The sequence below is a fragment of the Theropithecus gelada genome, chromosome 11 (genome assembly GCF_003255815.1).
Source record: "Theropithecus gelada isolate Dixy chromosome 11, Tgel_1.0, whole genome shotgun sequence".
NCBI lineage: Eukaryota > Metazoa > Chordata > Mammalia > Primates > Cercopithecidae > Theropithecus > Theropithecus gelada.
The window spans coordinates 88,467,276-88,488,768 of record NC_037679.1 but is presented as its reverse complement, the minus strand read 5'-3'; the positions used below and the strand labels follow the sequence as shown (position 1 = coordinate 88,488,768).

General features: G+C 43.4%; 1 protein-coding gene across 1 annotated transcript in view; it reads left to right on the top strand.

The window, feature by feature from the left end:
- TMEM132D (transmembrane protein 132D) overlaps positions 1 to 21,493 on the top strand; it is an 832,282-nt gene that overhangs the window by 547,262 nt on the left and 263,527 nt on the right. Inside the window, exon 4 of the mRNA XM_025402435.1 lies at positions 18,513 to 18,696. Coding sequence (XP_025258220.1) covers positions 18,513 to 18,696 — 184 coding nt within the window. The remainder of the gene's footprint in view (positions 1 to 18,512; positions 18,697 to 21,493) is intronic.

The window sequence follows — 21,493 nt, the reverse complement described above, 5'->3', positions numbered from 1 at the left end:
ATTTGTGGTGTCTGCCAATTTTCATAGTATAAATACTCCACCGTGGCCAATTTCAAACTACCAAAGCAATGTCGCTGCACGTGAAGCTGGAGAGAGTGTGGAGCTGGAGAGAGCGTGCAGAATCAGCTCCAGGAGCCCATCCCAGGCCACCACCTGATCTTCATCTTCTTTTGGCTCATCGTTAACCCTACCTCTCTGTCACCAAGAACAGTAACCAACAAACAACAAGCGTTCCAGAAATGTCATTGGAATGACCAAACGATTGAATGAATGAAGAAAATAAAGGAAAACCGAGCAATGAAGCCCAGGAATAAAAGGAAGATGTGTAGCACGACTTGGCTCAAGCTATAACCTTTCCAGTTGTTTTTTTCCAGAATGACTCTGGTTACCAGACCTCAGGGTATTATAAGGTAGAAATAGAGGACACAAGAAGACAAATTTATGACAACAAAAATCTCATTATAAAGTACATACATTAAAAGGATCATGCATATTTGACTTCACAGTGAAAGGTTTTTATACTGAAAATGCTGATGAAAAAGTCAGAAAAAGAATGCCAGTAATGGGAAACTTTAATCCTGTGATAATGTCCAAGAGGAAACAATTTGTTTGAGTAATATCTTGACTTTAATCTTGATAATGAGACGTGGAAGCGGGAATGGGAGAGGGTGACAACAGCTCTTCCACTAGGGAGACCTTTGGTAGCCCATGGACATGTCTGATGCAAATTTCGAAAGTACCATTGCCGATGAAGATTGACTTAGTCCAGAAAATTCTTTCAAAGTGGAGCTAGCACCTCTTGGGACCTGAAATAATGGCCTTCTTGCCACATCACTCTCTCTCTCTCTCTCTCTGTTTCTCTCTTTTCTCTTTCTTTAGATCTGAAATAATGACGACCTCCTTGCCACTTTACTTCTTGCTTGCTTGCTTTCTTTCTTCTCTCTCTCTTTTCTTCCTTCCTTCCATTCTTTCCTTTTTTCCTTTATTTCCTTCCTTCTTTCTTTCTCTCTCATTCCTTCCTTCCTCTCTCTTTCTCTTCCTTCCTTCCATTCTTTCTTTCTTTTCTTTACTTCCTTCCTTCTTTCTCTCTCCTTCCTTCCTTTCTCTCTTTCTCTTCCTTCCTTCCATTCTTTCTTCCTTTCTTTTATTTCCTTCCTTCTTTCTTTCTCTCTCCTTCCTTCCTTTCTCTCTTTCTTTTCTTCTTTCTACCTCCCTCCTTCCCTTCTTTCTTTTCTTTTCTTTTTTTTTTGTTGAGATAGAGTCTCGCTCTGTCACCCAGGCTGGAGTGCAGTGACAAGATCTCAGCTCACTGCAAGCTCCGCCTCCCAGGTTCACGCCATTCTCCTGCCTCAGCCTCCCGAGTAGCTGGGACTACAGGCGCCCGCCACCACGCCCGGTTAATTTTTTGTATTTTTTAGCAGAGACGGGGTTTCACCGTGTTAGCCAGGATGGTCTCGATCTCCTGACCTCGTGATCTGTCCAATCCCAAAATGCTGGGATTACAGATGTGAGCCTCTGAGCCACGCCTTTCCCTTTCCCTTTCCTTTTTCTTTCTTTCTTTTCTTTCCTTCCTTTCTTTCCTTTCTTTCTTTCCTTTCTTTCTCTCACTCTTTCACCCAGGCCGGAGTGCAGTGGCACAATCTCAGCTCACTGCAGCCTCAACCTCCCAGGCTCAAGCGATCCTCCCACCTCAGCTTCCTGAGTAGCTAGGACTACAGGCACATGCCACCATGCCTGGCTAATTTTTTTTTTTACTTTTTTTTTAGAGACAGGGTTTCATCATGTTGTCTGGAACAGTCTCAAACTCCTGAAGTCAAACAGTCCTCCCGCCTAGGCCTCCCAAAGTGTTAGGATTACAGGCATGAGTCACCGTGCCTGGCCTCGTTTCTTATTTATTGCCAGAACCTTTCGTGTAGCATTTGTTAATTGACTTTGGCATCCTCCTTACTTTAAAAATCCCTTCAGTTTCTCTAGAAGCAGACTTTGAGTTTGGGATTTGTGTGCAATTGATTTATGAAGGAAGTGCTTCCAGGAGAACCCAGTAAGTGCTAGGGAAAGTAAGACGGGAGTGGATGGAGAACCCAAATGAAGTTTCAGATGAAGTCGCGTGCAGGGTAGCATCACCCTGATCCCATGGCGGGCAGCTCTGGAGGGCAAGCGATCCTGCTGCCTTTGACCCCCCAGCTAGATGCACAGGAGCAGGGCTTTCACCTCCAGCATCGGACTCTGTGTGAGGCCCCTCCAAGGGCCAGGAACCCTCAGGCACTTTAGGCTCTTTGCGCTTGTGGGCAAGGAGAATTCAGAAACTAAGAAGTGTCATCAAGGAAAGTTGCAGGTACAGATTGTTAAGGACAAAAGCACACATTGAAGCCCGTGTGAAGGAACACGGAACAGTTTTGTAAAGAGAAGAGCAGGGAGTTGAGTAGAATGCTGACACCACCCACCATAATTTGCTGCCTAAATATTGTCTCATTCAGATAACCTTTGGAAGGTGTTCTGAATTGTTGGGAGAACATCTCCAAGGAAAGGGTCGTTCAGATACTAGATTTGCCTTGTCTCTAACTTCACTTTTGTTTTCAAAATTTCACCAATTTATGCTTTAGAGTACCATCTGGAAAAACTTAAGTTGGAAATAGAATTTCACTCTCCGCTTCCCCCACCCACCCCTCCACCTTACCCCAAGCACTTACACAGGCGCTGGCAGCCAGTTGCCCATGTAGGCGGTTGCAGAGTGAGGTTTTATTGTTGGTATGCTTTTTAAGGAACTATCCTACTATGTTGAGTTTCTATTCTGGAAAAAAAAAAAATGCAGGTAGCTTTAAGATGCATTGACTTGCATCTCAAATACTTAGCTCTAAATAGTTCTTGTGTTCAGAGGTCCATGTCTACATTGTTGTACTAAGTCCACAGTGTCTCTTTTTGATCTCTCCAAATGAATGGTAAGCTTTCCTATCTAATATGGTAGTTTCCACAGCTTCATTTGATTTTTAGACACATTATCAGACTTAAAGAGTTGGTAGAAGATTTAAAGGCAAAGCTAACTGCAAAGTCTCTGGTGACAAAAAATGTACCAGCTTTGCTTCTGCAGAATTTATTTGAAGCATTCATACCAAGTTTAGGGTCTCTGGTAAGCTCCTGGGGGATAGAAAGGTGCCTCCTTGGTCTTCTTTCTTATAAGAATACCTGTTCTTGCACTGGAAAAAGTGGTGGGGGCATATTAGGCAGAAATCAAGAGTGGACATTCTGCCGTCAGGTCTCTTGACTCCTCCATTTATTAGCTGAGTAACCCTGGACAAATGTTTAGCTTCATGGAGAGTAGATTTCTTACCTGCAAACTGGGAGTAATAATGTCATCTTATTCATTGGAATACTGTGAAGATTACATGGGGTAAGACATAAAAAGCTTTTAAAGCAGTGTTTGGCACATTAAAAGAATACCCAATAAAGGCTGGGCACTGTGGCTCACATCTGTAATCCCAGCACTTTGGGAGGCTGAGGCGGGCAGATCATGAAGTCAGGAGTTGGAGACCAGCCTGGCCAATATGGTGAAACCCCACCTCTACTAAAAATACAAAAATTAACCGGGCGTGGTGGTTCACACCTGTAGTCCTAGCTACTCGGGAGACTGAGGCAGAAGCATCGCTTGAACCCAGGAGGTGAAGGTTGCAGTAAGCTGAGATCACGCCACTGCACTCCAGCCTGGGCGACAGAGCGAGACTGACAAAAACAAAAACAAACAAACAAACAAAAAATATATATACACACACACACACAAAATAAAGTTTAGTTTTTGCATCACTCTGGAAATAGATGCAGGAGAACCCTAAAATAAGATTTATCTTATTCTTTTGGAAAAGATATTCCTTTTTGGCCTTGAGGTCTGCTGAAGGGGCCTCAAGGTTCACTTTAGTTTTTGTTCTCAGGTCTCTGAGCCTCGGCCCTGAAGGATAGGGTCCTTGTCTGTGCCTGGGCTGAGCTGGAGCCTTGTCTTCCAAAAGGACATTTCAGACTGTTGCTTACGGCCAACAGTTTTGACTTCATCTACTTACGTGCATCCCTTTCTGGTGGAAAGGTTTAGATTTTGAGTCCAATGCACAAAGGAGTCTGCACAAGTGAGCATTATTGGGGAATGAGAGGAGCTGTCTGTGTTGGGAAGGAGCTATTCATTGTCCCTGTGCAAGAAGATTAGACCGCCGAGAGATGCCTCCAAACCACGCCTGTGGAGTCAGCCAGGAGGTATTTGAGCTGCATGTAGAGACTGGGCTCCCTACTGTGCTTCCTTTTTCAGTGCCCTCCATACAATGGATGATGGCAAGCAGGTGAGTGAAGGAAGATGTTTAGTTTACCCATGCTAAAACAGCAACCACGCCAGTGGGCAAAACTAAACTACGGGCAGGTCCCATTCCCAGAATGCTTCCAGTTTCACAAGTCTGACATAGCCCCGTGCCTTTCTCCTGGTGATTGCACTTTGTCCTCCAAGCAAAACCTGCCCAATCTCAACCACAATGCTGCCTTCTCCATGGAGCCCCCAAATCAAGCCCCGCCCACCCTGATTGCTACCTATTTGACTCATTGATGGGGAGGAGAGGAGGGAGGCTGGCAGGATGGGACTCTTTTTCTGAATCCAAACTGTTCGGAAGTGATGTTTGAACAGTTTGGGTTCCTTCAGACCTTATGTCCCCTTGCCTGAAACTCTATTATTGTCTCCTCTTCACTCATTCTCACAGACATCTAAAATTCATGTTTTTTGAATTTTCCTCGCTTCGTACATTTTACCAATCATCTCCCCCAGATAGACTTAGTACATTCTACCTCTAATGCTGTTGTTTACTGAATACTTCCAAGCGCACAGATATCCATATAATTAAGCTTTTATAAACCTCTTACATAGTTGTTCACAATCCTATTTGCATGTTGGAATCTTCCTGGATAAAAAGAAGAGGCGAAGGAAGGAAGGAAGGAAGGAGGGAGGGAGGGAGGGAGGGAAGGAAGGAAACTGATTTCTGGGGTTACAGGAAAGAGGTCCCGATCCAGACCCCAAGAGAGGGTTCTTGGATCTTGCACAAGAAAGAATTCAGGGCAAGTCCACCGTGCAAAGCAAAAGCAAGTTTATTAAGAAAGTAAAGTGGTAGAATGATTTGTAATCCTTTGGGTATATACCCAGTAATGGGATTGCTGGGTCACGTGTTATTTGTGGTTCTGGATCCTTGAGGAATTGCCCCACTGTCTTCCACAATGGCTGAACTAATTTACACTCCCACCAACAGTGTAAAACCATTCCTATTTCTCCACAGTCTCACCAGCATCTATTGTTTCCTGACTTTTTAATGATTGCCATTCTGACTGGCATGAGATGGTATCTCATTGTGGTTTTCATTTGCATTTCGCTAATGATCAGTGATGATGAGCTTTTTTTCATATGTTTGTTGACCACATAAATGTCTTCTTTTGAGAAGGGTCTGTTCATATCCTTTGCCTATTTTTTGATGGAGTTGTTTGTTTTTTTCTTGTAAATTTGTTTAAGCTCCTTGTAAATTCTGGATATTAGACCTTTGTCAGACACATAGATTGCAAAAATTTTTTCCCATTCACAGTACGTTGCCTGTTCACTCTGATGCTAAAGAAAAAAAAAAAAAGGAAAGTGGTGAAAGGGCAGCTATTCCATTGACAGAGTAGGATGTTCCTGAAAGTAAGAGGAGGAAGGCGTCCACCGTAGGTACAATGCTTGTATATGTGGGGAGATGTGTTCTGCTAAAGGGTTTGTGATAAAGCATTCATTTTCTTAATTACTATATTTTCCAATAATCAATATTATCTTTAAGTAAAATTAGGAATGCCTTTGCTCTCAAGATATCGGGATATCAGGACACTCCAAGTCTGGGTCTGTTTAGTAAACATTATTAATTGTTCCCTTACCCATAAACATCTAGAGGCTGGGAATGCCTAACTTCCTGGGAATGCAGCCCGGCAGGTCCCAGCCTCACTTTCCAGCCCTCACTCAAGATGGAGTCGCTCTGATTCTAATGCCTCTGACGTATCTGCCCCCTCCCTTTACAACAGGATCCTTAATCCGAAGGGTTGCGAGGGATGAAGATCCATCTTTAACTTCTTCAGGCTGAATAGGGGCGATGGGATTCCTGCCTAACTATTAGGGTCTCTTGCATTCAGGGTAGAGGGAAGCTCAGTCAGAGATCATTGGTATGGTGAGAGTTGTTCGTAACTCTTCAGTTCCAACAAAAGGTGATATCTGGAAGGTTAACAAGTGTCCATTTTAAGAAAGTGTTGAGTGGGCTTGTCTTGCATTCCCACACAAAGAGCACAACTGCAATATATTCCACAACAGCAAAGCAAAATGAGGAAAATCATTCTAAGTAAACGAAGCAGGAAGGCGTTCCAAGAACTGGGCAGTTGTTGGAACCCAACTGAGATAGGGTTGACTGATAGTGCCTCAATGACAGAGATGTGAATGTCTAAAGCTGTGACAGCCTGGGTAATCTTATGTGAATAGTCTGGAACATACACATAACATTCAGTTGTGATCAAAGCACAAGTTCACTCTTGGGCCACTGTTAAAATGTCCAAAGCCATAGGGTTTTGTAAGGCTTCCTGCCTAATCTGAGAAGTTTCCCCAGTTAGGAGGGTACGACCGGGTCGTGTATTATTGAAAGCTGCAGCAGTGTGCTTGGCTAAGGCTTTAACTTGTAACTGGATACTGATTGTACCTGCCGGTGGGGAAAATAGAGCCATCAGATAGAACCACGAAGATGCCCGTTTTTGTCACCTATGGTGAGCTTTTACAATTTCCCAGTTAGATGGGAGAGAGTCCAATTTGGTGAGGATGTATCCTGGGAGATAAGTACGACCTCATGTACATCTTCCAGTTCAGTTATAAGGTAAGTATGGCCAGCCATGTGTTCCACAAACCCATAACCATCCCCAAGGAGAAGGGTAGTCACTCATTTTTGGCAAATTATCTTGCCATGCCATCCACATCTGGTCGGTTAGAAGGGTCTGATTACATTGTTGAGGTGACAGCCATCCTATATCATGGGTTTCAGTCTGGTGGTGACTATTATTACGACTTTCACAACATACAGGAGCTTGCCTGATACCTGCACTGGAAGAGCTGTCATTCACCCGAATTCATCATATATAGCATAACCTAAGGCGGGGTGGAGTTTAGCTGTTTTCTAATTAGATTAAAATGGTGCCTTCTTATCTTTTCATAGGAGGGGAAGGGGCTAAGGCCCGTGTGGCTATGATACATGGGAAAAGAGGGATTATGTTTATGATGTTCAGTTTCCCAGTCATAATAAAATCCCCATAAACTTGGGTTGGTTGGTTGAATATGCCAGGGCTACTGGACGTGGAGGAAAGTGGCAATTCTCCACATACCCAACAGTTTGTCTGATTATGCGAGAGGTGAAAGTCTGGGCCCACTCAGTAAATAAGTCACTCTCTACATGATTCCAACTTATACCCGAAAGTAGAATACCAATCCATGTCTTTATGTTACCCATCCCTTTCATTTCTTCTGAACAGGAGTCGGAGGTCACTGATTGGCTCACAGGAATAAACAGGATCAGTCTCTTGTGTTCCATTGGCCTGTGGGACTTCATAAGAGAAAGGTTTAATTCGAGATAAGTGGACCCAACTATTTATTCCCAGAAGTTTAACTGCAGTTGGGGTACTATGGAAAACTTGATAGGGTTCCTTCCATTTTGGGAGAAAGTTGATCTGCTGGGGATCCTTCCTTCCAAGTATTTAATAGGACCCAATTTCCCAGCTGGGTTGGAACAAGATTCTCTTCCTTAGCTGGGGAAGGGAAGTCTTTGATTTCCATATTCAAGGAGTGTGTTTTGCACTTGTTCTAAGTTGATCACATAATTATGTAGTTTGAAAGTATCTATGTCTATTAGGAGGCCTATAGTTCAGAAAGGTCTTCCATTCATTATTTCAAAAGGGCTGAGGTGCAGATTTCCCTTAGGGGCCCCTCGAACCCGTAATAAGGCTACAGGTAATAAAGACAGCCAGGTTTCTGATGTTTCTTGGCATAGTTTAATAACAGTCCTTTTTAGAGCTGGATTAGTTCTTTCTACTTTCCCTGAAGACTGTGGCCTCCACGCCGAGTGAAGGCGATACTGAATTCCTAGGGCTGAAGATATGTTTTGGGTAATTGTCGCTGTGGAAGATGGGCCATTATCACTGTGTAAGCTCTCAGGCAGCCCAGATCTAGGAATTCTTTCCTTTAGCAAGAGGTTAGAAACCTCAATTACTTTTTCAGATAGGATAGGAAAAGCCTCAATCCAACTGGTCAATGTGTCAATGAATACTAATAAATATTTAAACTCTTTACATGGGAGCATCTGAAATGACCTACTTGCCCGTCTTTGCCAGGGTGTGCTCCTCTATGCTGAGCAGGCCTTACTAGAGCAGGTGGTGAAGCTTGGTTATTTGGATCATTCCTGACACATAGTTCACAGGCCCGAGTTACCTGCTTTACTGTTTTAAGTAAGCCTTTTCCTATAAAAAGGTGAGACGTTAATTGAAACAGGGAACCTCTTCCCCAGTGAGTAGAGTCATGCAAATGCTTAACTATTTTCCACTGATTAGCACCTGGTGTTAACAGTTTGTTGTCCTTCTTCCCTGGTGCAGAGCTACTTCCATCTGTAAACCATTCTACCTCAGGATTATCTAGAGGCTCATCTTCTAAATACGGATGGCTGGAGTAAACTTGCTCCATCACTTGAATATGAGAATGACCTAGGGTGCCTGTGGGTTCAGGCAAACAGGTAGCTGGATGCACAGTCTGGCATACTTTAAGTGTTCTATCAGGAGCGTCTAGCAACAAAGCCTGGTATTTATTCACAGGAAAGGAGAAGGAGCCATTTCTGTCTGCCTTATCATTTCAAAAAGATACTACTGTTCGCAGCTGAGTTAACAAATCCTTTCCCAACAAGGGGTGGGGCATTCAGGAGAAAACCAAAGTCCCCGAAGAGCAGCTTAAAGGATAAGTAAAATAGCATCCGTGGACTTGTCCATCTATCCCCTTGACCGTACAGTTTTTGGGGTGACAGAGGCCCACTATAATGGATGAAAACAGAGTAAGCATCCCAGAAGGAAGTTAGTATTCTTATCCGCCACATCAAGGGTTATCTGAGGCTCCTCCGGGGATATGGTGAGTTGTCCAATGGGAGCTGTGGCGGAAGGTCTCGGGCTCGTCACTCAGGATTGCCTGGCTATTTCGGTCATCATCGGTTCGGGTGCCAGTGGCTCTTTCTGGGATGCTGGGCAATCCCTCTTCCAATGGCCAGTTTTCTTTTCTTTTCTTTTTTTTTTTTTTTTTTTTTTTTTTTTGAGATGGAGTCTCGCTCTGTCGCCCAGGCTGGAGTGCAGTGGCCGGATCTCAGCTCACTGCAAGCTCCGCCTCCCGGGTTCCCGCCATTCTCCTGCCTCAGCCTCCCGAGTAGCTGGGACTACAGGCGCCCACAACCGCGCCCGGCTAATTTTTTGTATTTTTAGTAGAGACGAGGTTTCACCGTGGTCTCGATCTCCTGACCTTGTGATCCGCCCGCCTCGGCCTCCCAAAGTGCTGGGATTACAGGCGTGAGCCACCGCGCCCGGCCTTCTTTTCTTTTCTTTATTTTAGTTTAGTTTACTTTAAGTTCTGAGGTACATGTACAGAACGTGCAGGTTTGTTACACAGATATACATGTGCCATGGTGGTTTGCTGCACCCATCAACCCATCATCTAGGTTTTAAGCCCCACATGCATTAGGTATTTCTCCTAATGATATGTCTCCCCTTGTCCCCAACCCACTGACAGGCCCCGGCATGTGATGCTGCCCTCCCTGTGTCCATGTGTTCTCATTGTTCAACTCCTACTTGTGAGTGAGAACATGTGGAGTCTGGTTTTCTGTTCCTATGTTAGTTTGCTGAAAATGATGGTTTCCAGCTTCATCCATGCCCCTGCAAAGGACATGAACTCATTTGCTTTTATGGCTGCATAGTATTCCATGGTGAATATGTGCCACATTTTCTTTACCCAGTCTATCATTGATGAGCATTTGGGTTGGTTCCAAGTCTTTGCTATTGTGAATAGCACTGCAGTAAACATACGTGTGCATATGTCTTTATAGTAGAATGGTTGATAATCCCTTGGGTATATACCCAGTAATGGGATTGCTGGGTCAAATGGTATTTCTGGTTCTAGATCATTGAGGGATCACCACACTGTCTTCCACTATGGTTGAACTAATTTACACCCCCACCAACAGTGTAAAAGCATTCCTATTTCTTCACATCCTCTCCAGTACCTGTTGTTTCCTGACTTTTTAATGATCACCATTCTAACTGGTGTGAGATGGTATCTCACTGTGGTTTTGATTTGCATTTCTCTGGTGACCAGTGATGATGAGGGTTTTTTCCATGTTTATTGGCCACATAAATGTCTTCTTTTGAGAAGTGTCTCTTCATATCCTTTGCCCACTTTTTGATGGGTTTGTTTGTTTGTTTCTTGTAAATTTGTTTAAGTTTCTTATAGATTTTGGATGTTAGACCTTTGTCAGATGGATAGATTGCAAAAATGTTCTCCCATTCTGTAGGTTTCCTGTTCACTCTAATGATACTTTCTCTTGTGTAGAAGCTCTTTAGTTTAATTAGATCTCGTTTGTCAATTTTGGCTTTTCTTGCCATTGCTTTCGGTGTTTTAGTCAGGAAGTCTTTGCCTATGCCTATGTCCTGAATGGTATTGCCTACGTTTTCCTCTAGTGTTTTTGTGGTTTTAGGTTTTATGTTTAAGTCTTAATCCATCTTGAGTTAATTTTTGTATAAGGTATAAAGGAAAGAGTCTGGTTTCTGTTTTCCACATATGGCCAGCCAGTTTTCACAGCACCATCTATTAAATAGGGAATCCTTTCTCCATTGCCTGTTTTTTCAGGTGTGTTGAAGATCAGATGGTTGTAGATGTGTGGTGTTATTTCTGAGGTCTCTGTTCTGTTCCATTAGTCTATATATCTGTTTTGGTACCAGTACCACGCTGTTTTGGTTACTGTAGCCTTGTAGTATAGTTTGAAGGCAGGTAGCGTGATGCCGCCAGCTTTGTTCTTTTTGCTTAGGATTGTCTTGGCTATACAAGTTCTTTTTTGGTTCCATGTGAAATTTAAAGTAGTTTTTTCTAGTTCTGTGAAGAAAGTCAATGGTAGCTTGATGGAGATAGCATTGAATCTATAAATTGCTTTGGGCAGTATGGCCATTTTCATGATACTGATTCTTCCTATCCATGAGCATGGAATGTTTTTCCATTTGTTTGTGTCCTCTCTTATTTCCTTGAGCAGTGGTTTGCAGTTCTCCTTGAAGAGGTCCTTCACGTCCCTCATAAGTTATATTCCTAGGTATTGTATTCTCTTTGTAGCAATTTTGAATGGAAATTCATTCATGACTTTGTTCTCTGCTTGTCCGTTATTAGTGTATGGGAATGCTTGTGATACTTGCATATGATTTTTTATCCTGAGACTACTGAAGTTGCTTATCAGCTTAAGGAGTTTTGGGGCTGAGACAATGGGGTTTTCTAAATATACAGTCATGTCATCTTCAAAGAGACAATTTGAGTTCCTCTCTTCCTATTTGAGTACCCTTTATTTCTTTCTCTTACCTGATTGCCCTGGCCAGAACTTCCAATACTGTGTTGAATAGGAGTGGTGAGAGAAGGCATCCTTGTCTTGTGCCGGTTTTCAAAAGGAGTGCTTCCAGCTTGTGCCCATTCAGTATGATACTGGCTATGGGTTTTTCAAAAATAGCTCTTATTATTGTGAGATATGTTCAGATCTAAAATTGACACCCTAACATCACAATTAAAAGAACTAGAGAAGCAAGAGCAAACAAATTCAAAAGCTAGCAGAAGACAAGAAATAAGTAAGATCAAAGCAGAACTGAAGGAGACAGAGTCGTGAAAATCCCTTCAAAAAAATCCATGAATCCAGGAGCTGGTTTTTTGAAAAGATTAACAAAATAGAGACTGCTAGCCAGACTAATAAAGTAGAAAAGAGAGAAGAATCAAATAGACAAAATAAGAAATGATAAAGGGGATATCACCACTGATCCCACAGAAATACAAACTACCATCAGAAAATACTACAAACACCTCTAGGAAAATAAACTAGCAAATCTAGAAGAAATGGATAAATTCCTAGACAAACACATCCTACCAAGACTAAACCAGTAAGAAGTCGAATCCCTGAATAGACCAATAACAAATTCTGAAATTGAGGCAGTAATTAATAGCCTACCAACCAAAAAAAGCCTGGGACCAGACAGATTCACAGCCGAATTTTACCAAAGGTACAAAGAGGAGCTGGTACCATTCCTCCTAAAACTATTCCAAACAGCAGAAAAAGAGGGACTCCTCCTCAACTCATTTTATGAAGCCAGCATCATCCTGATACCAAAACCTGACAGAGACGCAACAAAAAAAAGATAATTTCAAGCCAGTATCCCTGATGAACATCCATGCGAAAATCCTCAGTAAAATACTGTCAAACTGAATCCAGCAGCAGCACATCAAAAAGCTTATCCATCACAATCAAGTCAGCTTCATCCCTAGGATGCAAGGCTGGTTCAACATACGCAAATCAATAAATGTAATCCATCACATAAACAGAACCATGTCTAGCTCTTTTTCTTCTTTTCCTCTCATCAAACATGCACACAACTGCTGCAGAGGTTTATCCTGACTGAGCAGCAAAAATGCTTGAACATAGGATATTTCATCCCGCTTTCCCTCCTGCTTACAAAACAAACTCACTTGAAGTATAGTATTGAAGACCATAGTTCCAGTAGGAGGCCATTTCTCTTGCTTTTCCAAATAATAACAAAGCCAAATACCAGTATTACATAGAAACACCAGTTTTCTGTTCTTAAGCCCATTCAGTTGAAACTGGTCCCAGTGTTCGAGAATATATCCCAGTGGTGAGTTCTTTGGAACCGATGCTGTGGTTCCCATGAAGGAAGCAGGTGATGCTGAAAGAAAAGTTCCAAACCTGTGAGATCATATTGCCGCTGGCTGAGTTCCACTAACAAGGATAAGACAGGTTTTGAAGGCCAGCTGCATTAATGAGGGGATCCCTGCCAAAAATTGAATTCTCTTATTCACATTATCCAAATAACGTAAGTGAACTGAGCCAGGAATCTTAGATAAACCACAACATGGACTTTGACAAAAATGTCGAATAAGGCAAAGGAAATGAAGAGGATTTAGATGAGAAGGACCAGAGCAAGCAGGTTCTGGGCAATAGCAGACAAGCAAAGCTGGTTTGCCCAAATCCAAGAAAGGAGAGAAGTTTTTTTAGTGTGCAAAATGAAACAAAATGGCAAAGGGAAGAGTCCCCTGATTTCCATCCTTGTGCTTCTCAGTCACACCTAGTCAGCATAGTGACAACAAAACACAACCACATCTATCTGATCTTACTGCTCATAGCTGTTAAATACCAAATCTCAATCAGTTTTAGAGACGGAGCCATCAATGCTTTTTGCTCCTAATGTTTTGCAGGCAGACACTTGGAAATCGGGAGGCACATAGGAAAAGACTAAGTTAAAATCCCTAAGACCCTTTAAATAAAGTCTGCTGAAAATGACAGTGAAACAGAGACAGCAACCAAGAAATTGATTCATGCAGCAATAGAAAAAGGCAGGTTAATATGAAGAGCAGAGCCTGCGGTGCCAAACCTGCTTTTAGCCGAGAGGGACTTTACTGAGAGGAGCCTCTAACCCCCTAAATCTTAGAAGCAACTAAGTCGGGCCCTAACCCGAGGTCGGGCCTCTAACCCAAGGTTGGTCAAGCATCCTTGCCTTTTATTAAGAGGGGCCTCTAACCCACTCTGTCTTAGGAGAGACTCTGACTCCTCTAAGTTGGGCCTCTAACCCAATCCCATTCTGTACCCAGGTATATGCACCCCACTTACCCAAAGTTAGCCAACTGGTGCATGCAGATGATTTTCCTTTGGGTCGGGGGTCTCTTCAGTATCATCCATTTGGGGTTTGCCAGAAATACGTTACAGGACCCCAACATTTATCCAAAGGTAGTCATTGGGTCACGGTTTCTGCCCTGTAGTCCCATCTGTGGTCACCAGAAATATGTTACAGGAAAGGGGTTCTGATCCAGACCCCAAGAGAGGGCTCTTGGATCTCGTGCAAGAAAGAATTCAGGGCAAGTCCAAAGTGCGAAACAAAAGCAAGCTTATTAAGAAAGTAAAGTGGCGAAAGGACAGCTACTCCATAGACAGAGTAGGACATTCCGGAAGTAAGAGGAGGAAGGTGTCCACCCTGGGTACAATGTTTGTGTATATGGAGAAATGTGCTCTGCTACAAGGGTTTGTGATAAAGGATTAATTTTCTTAATTACTATGTTTTATAAGAATCAATATTATTATCTTTATTTTTTTGAGACAGGGTTTTGCTGTCACCCAGGCTGGAGTGCAGTGGTACGATCTCAGTTCATTGCAACCTCTGCCTCCTGGGTTCAAGCAATTCTCCTGCCTCAGCCTCCCCAGTAGCTGGGATTACAGGCACATGCCACCACGCCCGGCTAGTTTTGTTTTGTTTTGTTTTGTTTTTTTCTTAGAGGTGAGGCTCCACCATGTTGACCAGGCTGATCTTGAACTCCTGACCTCAAGTGATCCACCCGTCTCAGACTCCCCTAAGTGCTGGGATTACAGGAATGAGCCACCACGCCTGGCAACATTATTTTCTGTAAAGCAAAATTAGGAATGTCTTTTTTCTCCAGATTTTGGGATATCTGGACACTCCCAAGTCTGGGTCTGTTTAGTAAACATTATTAATTTCTTCCCTTAACCGTAAACATCTAGATGCTAGGAATGCCTAACTTTCTGGGAATGCCACCCAGCAAGGGCCAGCCTCATTTTCCAGCCCTCACTCAAGATGGAGTTGCTCTGGTTCAAACACCTTTGACCCTGGCTCCACTCAGGAACAATCAGAAATCTGTAAGGATGATGCCTGGACATTGCTTTATTTGTAAAGTTCCCAGGCAATTTCAATGCATGGGAGGTGGAAAAGTCACTGCTTTAACCAGATATATTTTATGAACTTCTCTTCGACTGACTGTATTTATCTCCTATAATACATCAGATTCCCTTCTGTTGAATATCAGGAATTATATTCTATTATAAGAACAAAAGGCAACAAGATAAACATGACCATTGTTTTCAGGATATGTACCATCTGTCAGACACACAAACTGCAAGGGCACAGTCCTTGTCTTTAGAGTAAAACATGAAGAAGTGATCAATATTGCCTACTATGCAAGAGTTTGGAAAGCTGTTCAGTGATAAATATTTACAAAGGGGCATTAACATTCAAATTCCCACTGTTGCACTAAGATACATGTGATGAGATATTCCGATGAGATCACCATGTGCAGCATTTATAAAGGAAATTGTTGGGAAGTCGGTCCACAACCCTACTGTAGATGAACTGTTGGAGAACTCAGGAACTCGGTCCACAACCCTACTGTAGATGAACTATTGGAGAACTCAGGAACTCGGTCCACAACCCAACTGTAGATGAACTATTGGGGAACTCAGGAACTCGGTCCACAACCCTACTGTAGATGAACTATTGGGGAACTCAGGAACTCGGTCCACAACCCTACTGTAGATGAACTATTGGGGAACTCAGGAATTCGGTCCACAACCCAACTGTAGATGAACTGTTGGGGAACTCAGTAACTCGGTCCACAGCCCTACTGTAGATGAACTATTGGGGAACTTGGGAACTCAATCCACAGCCCTACTGTAGTAAACTAATGGGGAACTCGGGAACTCGGTCCACAGCCCTACTGTAGATGAACTATTGGGGAACTCATGCAAGCTGAGGAGTCTTTCCACAAAATCACACGCATGCAGCGTTTTCCCCACAAATTCAAGGTACAACCTTCCTGAACGTTGGTATAGTCCTGGGTTAAGAATTCCCAACTTAGAATATTTTCATCACCACTTCATAGAGAGGGCAGTTGGCTGAAAAAAGACATTGTTACTTTTACATCTTGGCCAGGAAAAGGATCTAAAGAAGAAGGGAAAACCTAAATTTATAGAACAATCATGTAAGGTTATAGGAAGAGTAAAATTAGATGAAGTAAATGGAGCACTTATTACCTTATAGTTATTGAATGGTATTATAGGTGGGTCTTCTAGGATGGCAAGAACTTACATATATGAAGAGATTTATAAGGTTTTTCTGATAAAACAAACTCTAAAAACAGAAGTATGAGGCTGTGGGGTGGGAGGAGTCCAGTATTCCAGTGCAGGCAAGGTTTGTCGGTTTTTATTTGAGGTCAAGGAACCTGGAAGGAAATAGGGGTAGAACGTGATGTGGACATATAAGCAGTTATTGTGTACAATGAACTACACTCATGCAGGTGTTCACATGGCTCAAATGCAAGTAATGCTAATTCTGTTCTATAAATTCCTTTTCTCGTGATTAAAAACAGAAGGCGAGGCCCAACACAGACAAGATGGAGGTTATCCCATTTCATCAACGGGAAAGTCATACCAAAATTCTTATCAAGTTCAAATACAAAAACAAAGATGCATTGTAGCATCTTAATTCCAAGTTCCCATTAGCTGTGAGTAGAAATGCCAGTCAGGGGCTTCAAAGAGACAGTGGCATCCTTTTCTTATGAAAAGAAAGGTGTGGGAGAAAAAAGCCCACCGTGGCCTAGGGGATTTGTTGACGATTTTTATCACACCAGCTGCTTCTCAAAGAGTTAAACAACTTTCTTTCAGGAGCCAAGAGGGAGGGCATTTTGTAGGATTGAAAAACAAGCCGTCATCTTGTCCCCATCATTACTCATAGCCCATTGCAGCTATCCCGTTCCATGGAAGAGATGGCTGATTAAGCGGAAGGCTGATCTCTGCAATTGGGGTTCTTTCTTTTGGCAGTTCTTCTCATCTCATTTCTCTGGCCCCCTCCTTCCTCTCCTCTTTCTTTTCCGCCTCCCCTTCCTCTTCTTCTCTCTTTATTTTTCTTTTCTTTTCGTTTCCTTTTTTTTTTTTTTTTTTTTTGAGACCTATTTTCATTCTGTCGCCCAGGCTGGAGTGCAGTGGTGTGATCCCAGCTCACCACAACCTCTGCCTCCCAAGTTCAAGCAATTCTCATGCCTCAGCCTCCCGAGTAGCTGAGATTATAGGCACACGGCACCACACCCAGCTATTTTTTTAATTATTAGTAGAGAGAGAGTTTTGCCCTGTTGGCCAAGCTGGTCTCAAACACCCGACCTCAAGTGATCGCTTTCATCTTTCCTTTCTTTCTACTTCTCTCTCTCTTTCCATTTCTCCCTCCCTCCTCCTTTCTCTCTCTCCCTCCTTCTCTGTTCATTAGAATCTCCCCTGATATTCTAGTTTTCCATCTCATCCCTCCCATTGAGAACAAGGCTCCCTGGAAGCCCCATCATTTATCTCTGAGCTTCTTACTGATAAACTTGGGTGAGTTTGATGGTGTGATAAAAAATGTCAACAGCTTTGTCACATATAAAAGAACAAACCTTATTCTCCTAAATGTCAGAGTTCAATGATCATTTCTCAAAGGTTTAAATTCAAATCTTTTAGAAATAGATCTGACAGGTAGACGTTGTTTGTCCACTGAGGCTTTAAAATGCACCTCTCTCAGCGGGTTCCTCTGTTCATTCTCACCTACACCCTGTTCATTTCCTCTTCAGGCAAAGGCAGGCACTAAATCTACATTTTTCTACCTGTCACATAGAAGAGCAGACATTATATGAAAAATCACAATGATGAGGCAGCCAGCTAATTAATTACTTAAATAGCTATAAAAATAATCCAGAAAGTCCTAGGTGGATTTGTTTCTATATGTATGCTTATAGGAAAATTGAGTGTCTAGCAACCAGTCTTTGTCTCAATGACTCCCATCACCATGTAGTATCTGGCGACTTCTCCATGCTCATCACAGCGTCCCCCTTCACCCTGCTTTGTTGTGCACACCTTGCCTGTTTCTCTGCAATTCTGTCTTACCACTGCCAGATAACAGAACCGTGTCACCCTCAGACATCCTTAAAATTCTGTGCACCCAACTCAATCTGGCTGTGGCTTTGGAAAATCCAATAGAAGTTGCATAGACATTTGTGAGAGTGAGGAAACGTGTTCTCCTAAATGGAGAATGGGAAAGGAAGCGTTTAAGAAATGCAATCACTATTTCCTGTAATTATCCACAAATACCCGCTCTGGGGCAGCTGAGCAGCCCACAGACAGAAGGACTTTGGAACCTGGAGTGATAGTATCTAAGACCAGGCAAATGCTGCAGAGCATATTAAAGCTCCTTTGTTCATTTTGGAATGGCGTCTCTGAATGCTCTTTGCAGAGATGTGTGCACTTGATTCCGTGTGGAGGTACATAGAGAAATGGCCAAGGGCTGCCCACTCTCTGCCAAGCATGCTATGCCTCATCAGTCCCTGAAAGCTGTTCTCCTCTGTGTCTTCTCTCCAGTGCGGATGGCGCCTCCTACGAGGTCATGCAGATTGACGTGGAGGTGGAAGAGCCCAGTGACCTGCCAGCCACACAGCTGGTCACGTGGCAGGTCGAGTACCCCGGAGAGATCACGTCTGACTTGGGAGTGTCGAAGATCTATGTGAGCCCAAAGGACTTGATTGGAGTTGTGCCACTGGCTATGGTAAGCAAGCCCCGCCTTGGGCTGTTAGAACTGAACTCGGGGGAGGGGAATGCGCCCTACGGTGACGGTGACCGAGGCTGGGTGGGGAAAAGTGGAGGAGCCAAGAACCAGGACAGTGAGAAATGAAACCACAAAGTTGGCTGCCAATAGCCAATTGCTGTGTGTGTGTGTGAGTGTGTGTGTGTGTATCAATCGATCGATCGATCTATCTATAAAACAATTTTCTTAATATTATTTAGAAAATAACCTCCAGGTATTAGATTTGGGTCTGCTATTATTTGAAAATTGTTGATGACTTGATAGATTCAACTTTGTTTGTGGCTTATGATACAGACACCTGTGGATCTCGAACCCACACAGCTGTGGAGTCCATGTAGATCAAGTATAGGAGTGAAATGTGCTGAGACATTTGTCAAACACCTGCCTGGTCCCCCAGACCACCAGTTAGAAAATATTGACCAGTGTTCTTATGCCATGCTGAAAGAACACCAGAAATCAGTTCTTCAATCCAAGGCAACTGGACGGCTGCCTGGTGACACTAAACTGGTTACTGTGTTTGTTGTTCATTAGGAAATGTAAAGGTGTTTGGGTTACTGTAGTTGACAAGGGCTCTTACTGTTTTATTTGAGAGGCACTGAGCATCCCTGGTTATTATTTTGTGTGAGACGGTCGTGCCCTTTGCTTTGGACTCTTAGCGGTTCTGTAGCAACGCTTGAGCGTTGAGGGAATAGCAAGGAGAAAGGCTTGAACCCGGGAGGTGGAGGTGACAGAGCCAGCCTAAGTGACAGACGGAGACTTCATCTCAAAACAAAACAAAATGAAACATGGTGGGCTGAGTTGTTAGCAATGGGCTCTGAGCGGCTTCCTCTGGAACTAAGTGGAGAGCCAGAGTCCTGTCTGATCAACCTTTTGTACTGGGAGTGTTCTGACTCTTCCCAGAGCAAGGTGCCTTATTTTAACCTTGACTTGTTTGGTAAAAGAGTGTTGTCATGGAAGGGATGTGGTTGCCATTATTAAATTACTTTGCTTTTGTTCATTCTGTCTTTATTGAGAGATATGTGAAAGAAATGTTAGATCCATGCATCCATTGATTGATTCATTGATTGATTGATTGATGCCACACATTCCTGAAACAGAAGAGAAAAGGAGGAAAGCCAGCCTGCCTGGACGGGGGGCGGTGAGTGAGTTGAGTTTAGTCTCCGGGGAGCTTGGAAGCCAGCCTGAAGAGTTGGATTGTTGCGTGCAGTGGGAAGCCCCCGTGAGGGGTCTGCAGGGGAGCCACATGGACTGACTCATGTTTTCAGAAGATCAGTGTGGCTGTACGTGGAGAATGAATTCAAGAGGGTAAGAGAGCATTAGGAGACTGTATTCTGGCTTCTGGAAAAAAAAAAAAAAAAAAAAGACCTTATAATGCCGACCTACAGAGCTTGATGTTTACTTGGCTCTCGACATCCTGTGTAAATTTCAGCAGCCTGGGACTCATAAGGTGGCTCCAGCAGGTCAGGGTGTGGCCCCTTTCCATCCTGTTGCTTTGAGTAACCCCAAAGACATTGACCTAATCACTCTTACTCCAAATTAATGACAACCATACCCACGTTACAGCTATTTTCTAAATTTTCACATTCCATGTTGATGAAGCTGCAGGAAAATGGGAATCATTACACAAAGCAGGTGGAATTTTATATTTGTTAAGCTTTCTGGAAGTCAGTTTGGCAAATATTATTTAAAAGGTAATACAATATCGTATATTGTATTACTTTAAAAAATTTGTTTATTATTTATTTTTCTTTTTTTGTGAGACAGAGTTTCACTCTGTCGCCCAGGCTGGAGTGCAGTGGCGCAATCTCAGCTCACGGCAACCTCTGCCCCCCAGGTTCAAGTGATTCTCCTGCCTCAGCCTCCTGAGTAGCTGGGATTACAGGCACCTGCCAACATGCCCAGCTAATTTTTGTATTTTTAGTAGAGATGGGGTTTCACCATGTTAGCCAGGCTGGTCTTGAACTCCTGACCTAAGGTGATCCACCTGCCTCAGTTTCCCAAAGTGCTGGAATTACAGGCATGAGCCACCATACCCAGCCTATAAATTTTTTATAATATATTTTATAAGTGGAAAAGGGGACAGTGTGCTTCTCTCCTTCCCGAGCACCCTACCTCTGCTCCCACCCCATCAGCCTGGGAGCTCCACCAAGTGCTGACATCTAGCTGCAAGGGAGGCTCGAGAGAGTGAGCTATTCCAGGAGCCAGATGCCCCGCTGCAGGCATGCAGCAGTGGGAGAAGGGAGTGCACCTGGGGAAATGTCTGGCGCTGTCCTGGCTGAGATAACAGCAGTGGGGCAGCAGCATCCACCTTAGAAGACAAGACTTCCGGATGCATTGCATACAGGTGTGAAGAAAACACACGAATAAAAGCTGTCTCCTAGCTTTAGGCCCAAACAAAAATTCCCGGTATATCTCCATGACACTACCACACAAGCCTAAAATTTAAGAGCTTTTGGCCAGGCACGGTGGCTCACGCCTGTAAAACCAGCACTTTGGGAGGAGTGGATCATGGGGCGGGTGGGTCACGAGGTCAGGAGATCGAGACCATCCTGACTAACACGGTGAAACCCCATCTCTGCTAAAAATACAAAAAAAGAAAAAGTAGCCAGGTGAGGTGGTGGGCACCTGTAGTCCCAGTTGCTGGGGAAGCTGAGGCAGGAGAATGGCGTGAACCCGGGAGGCAGAGCTTGCAGTGAGCCAAGATCGTGCCACTGCACTCCAGCCTGGGAGACAGAGTGAGACTCTGTCTCAAAAAAAA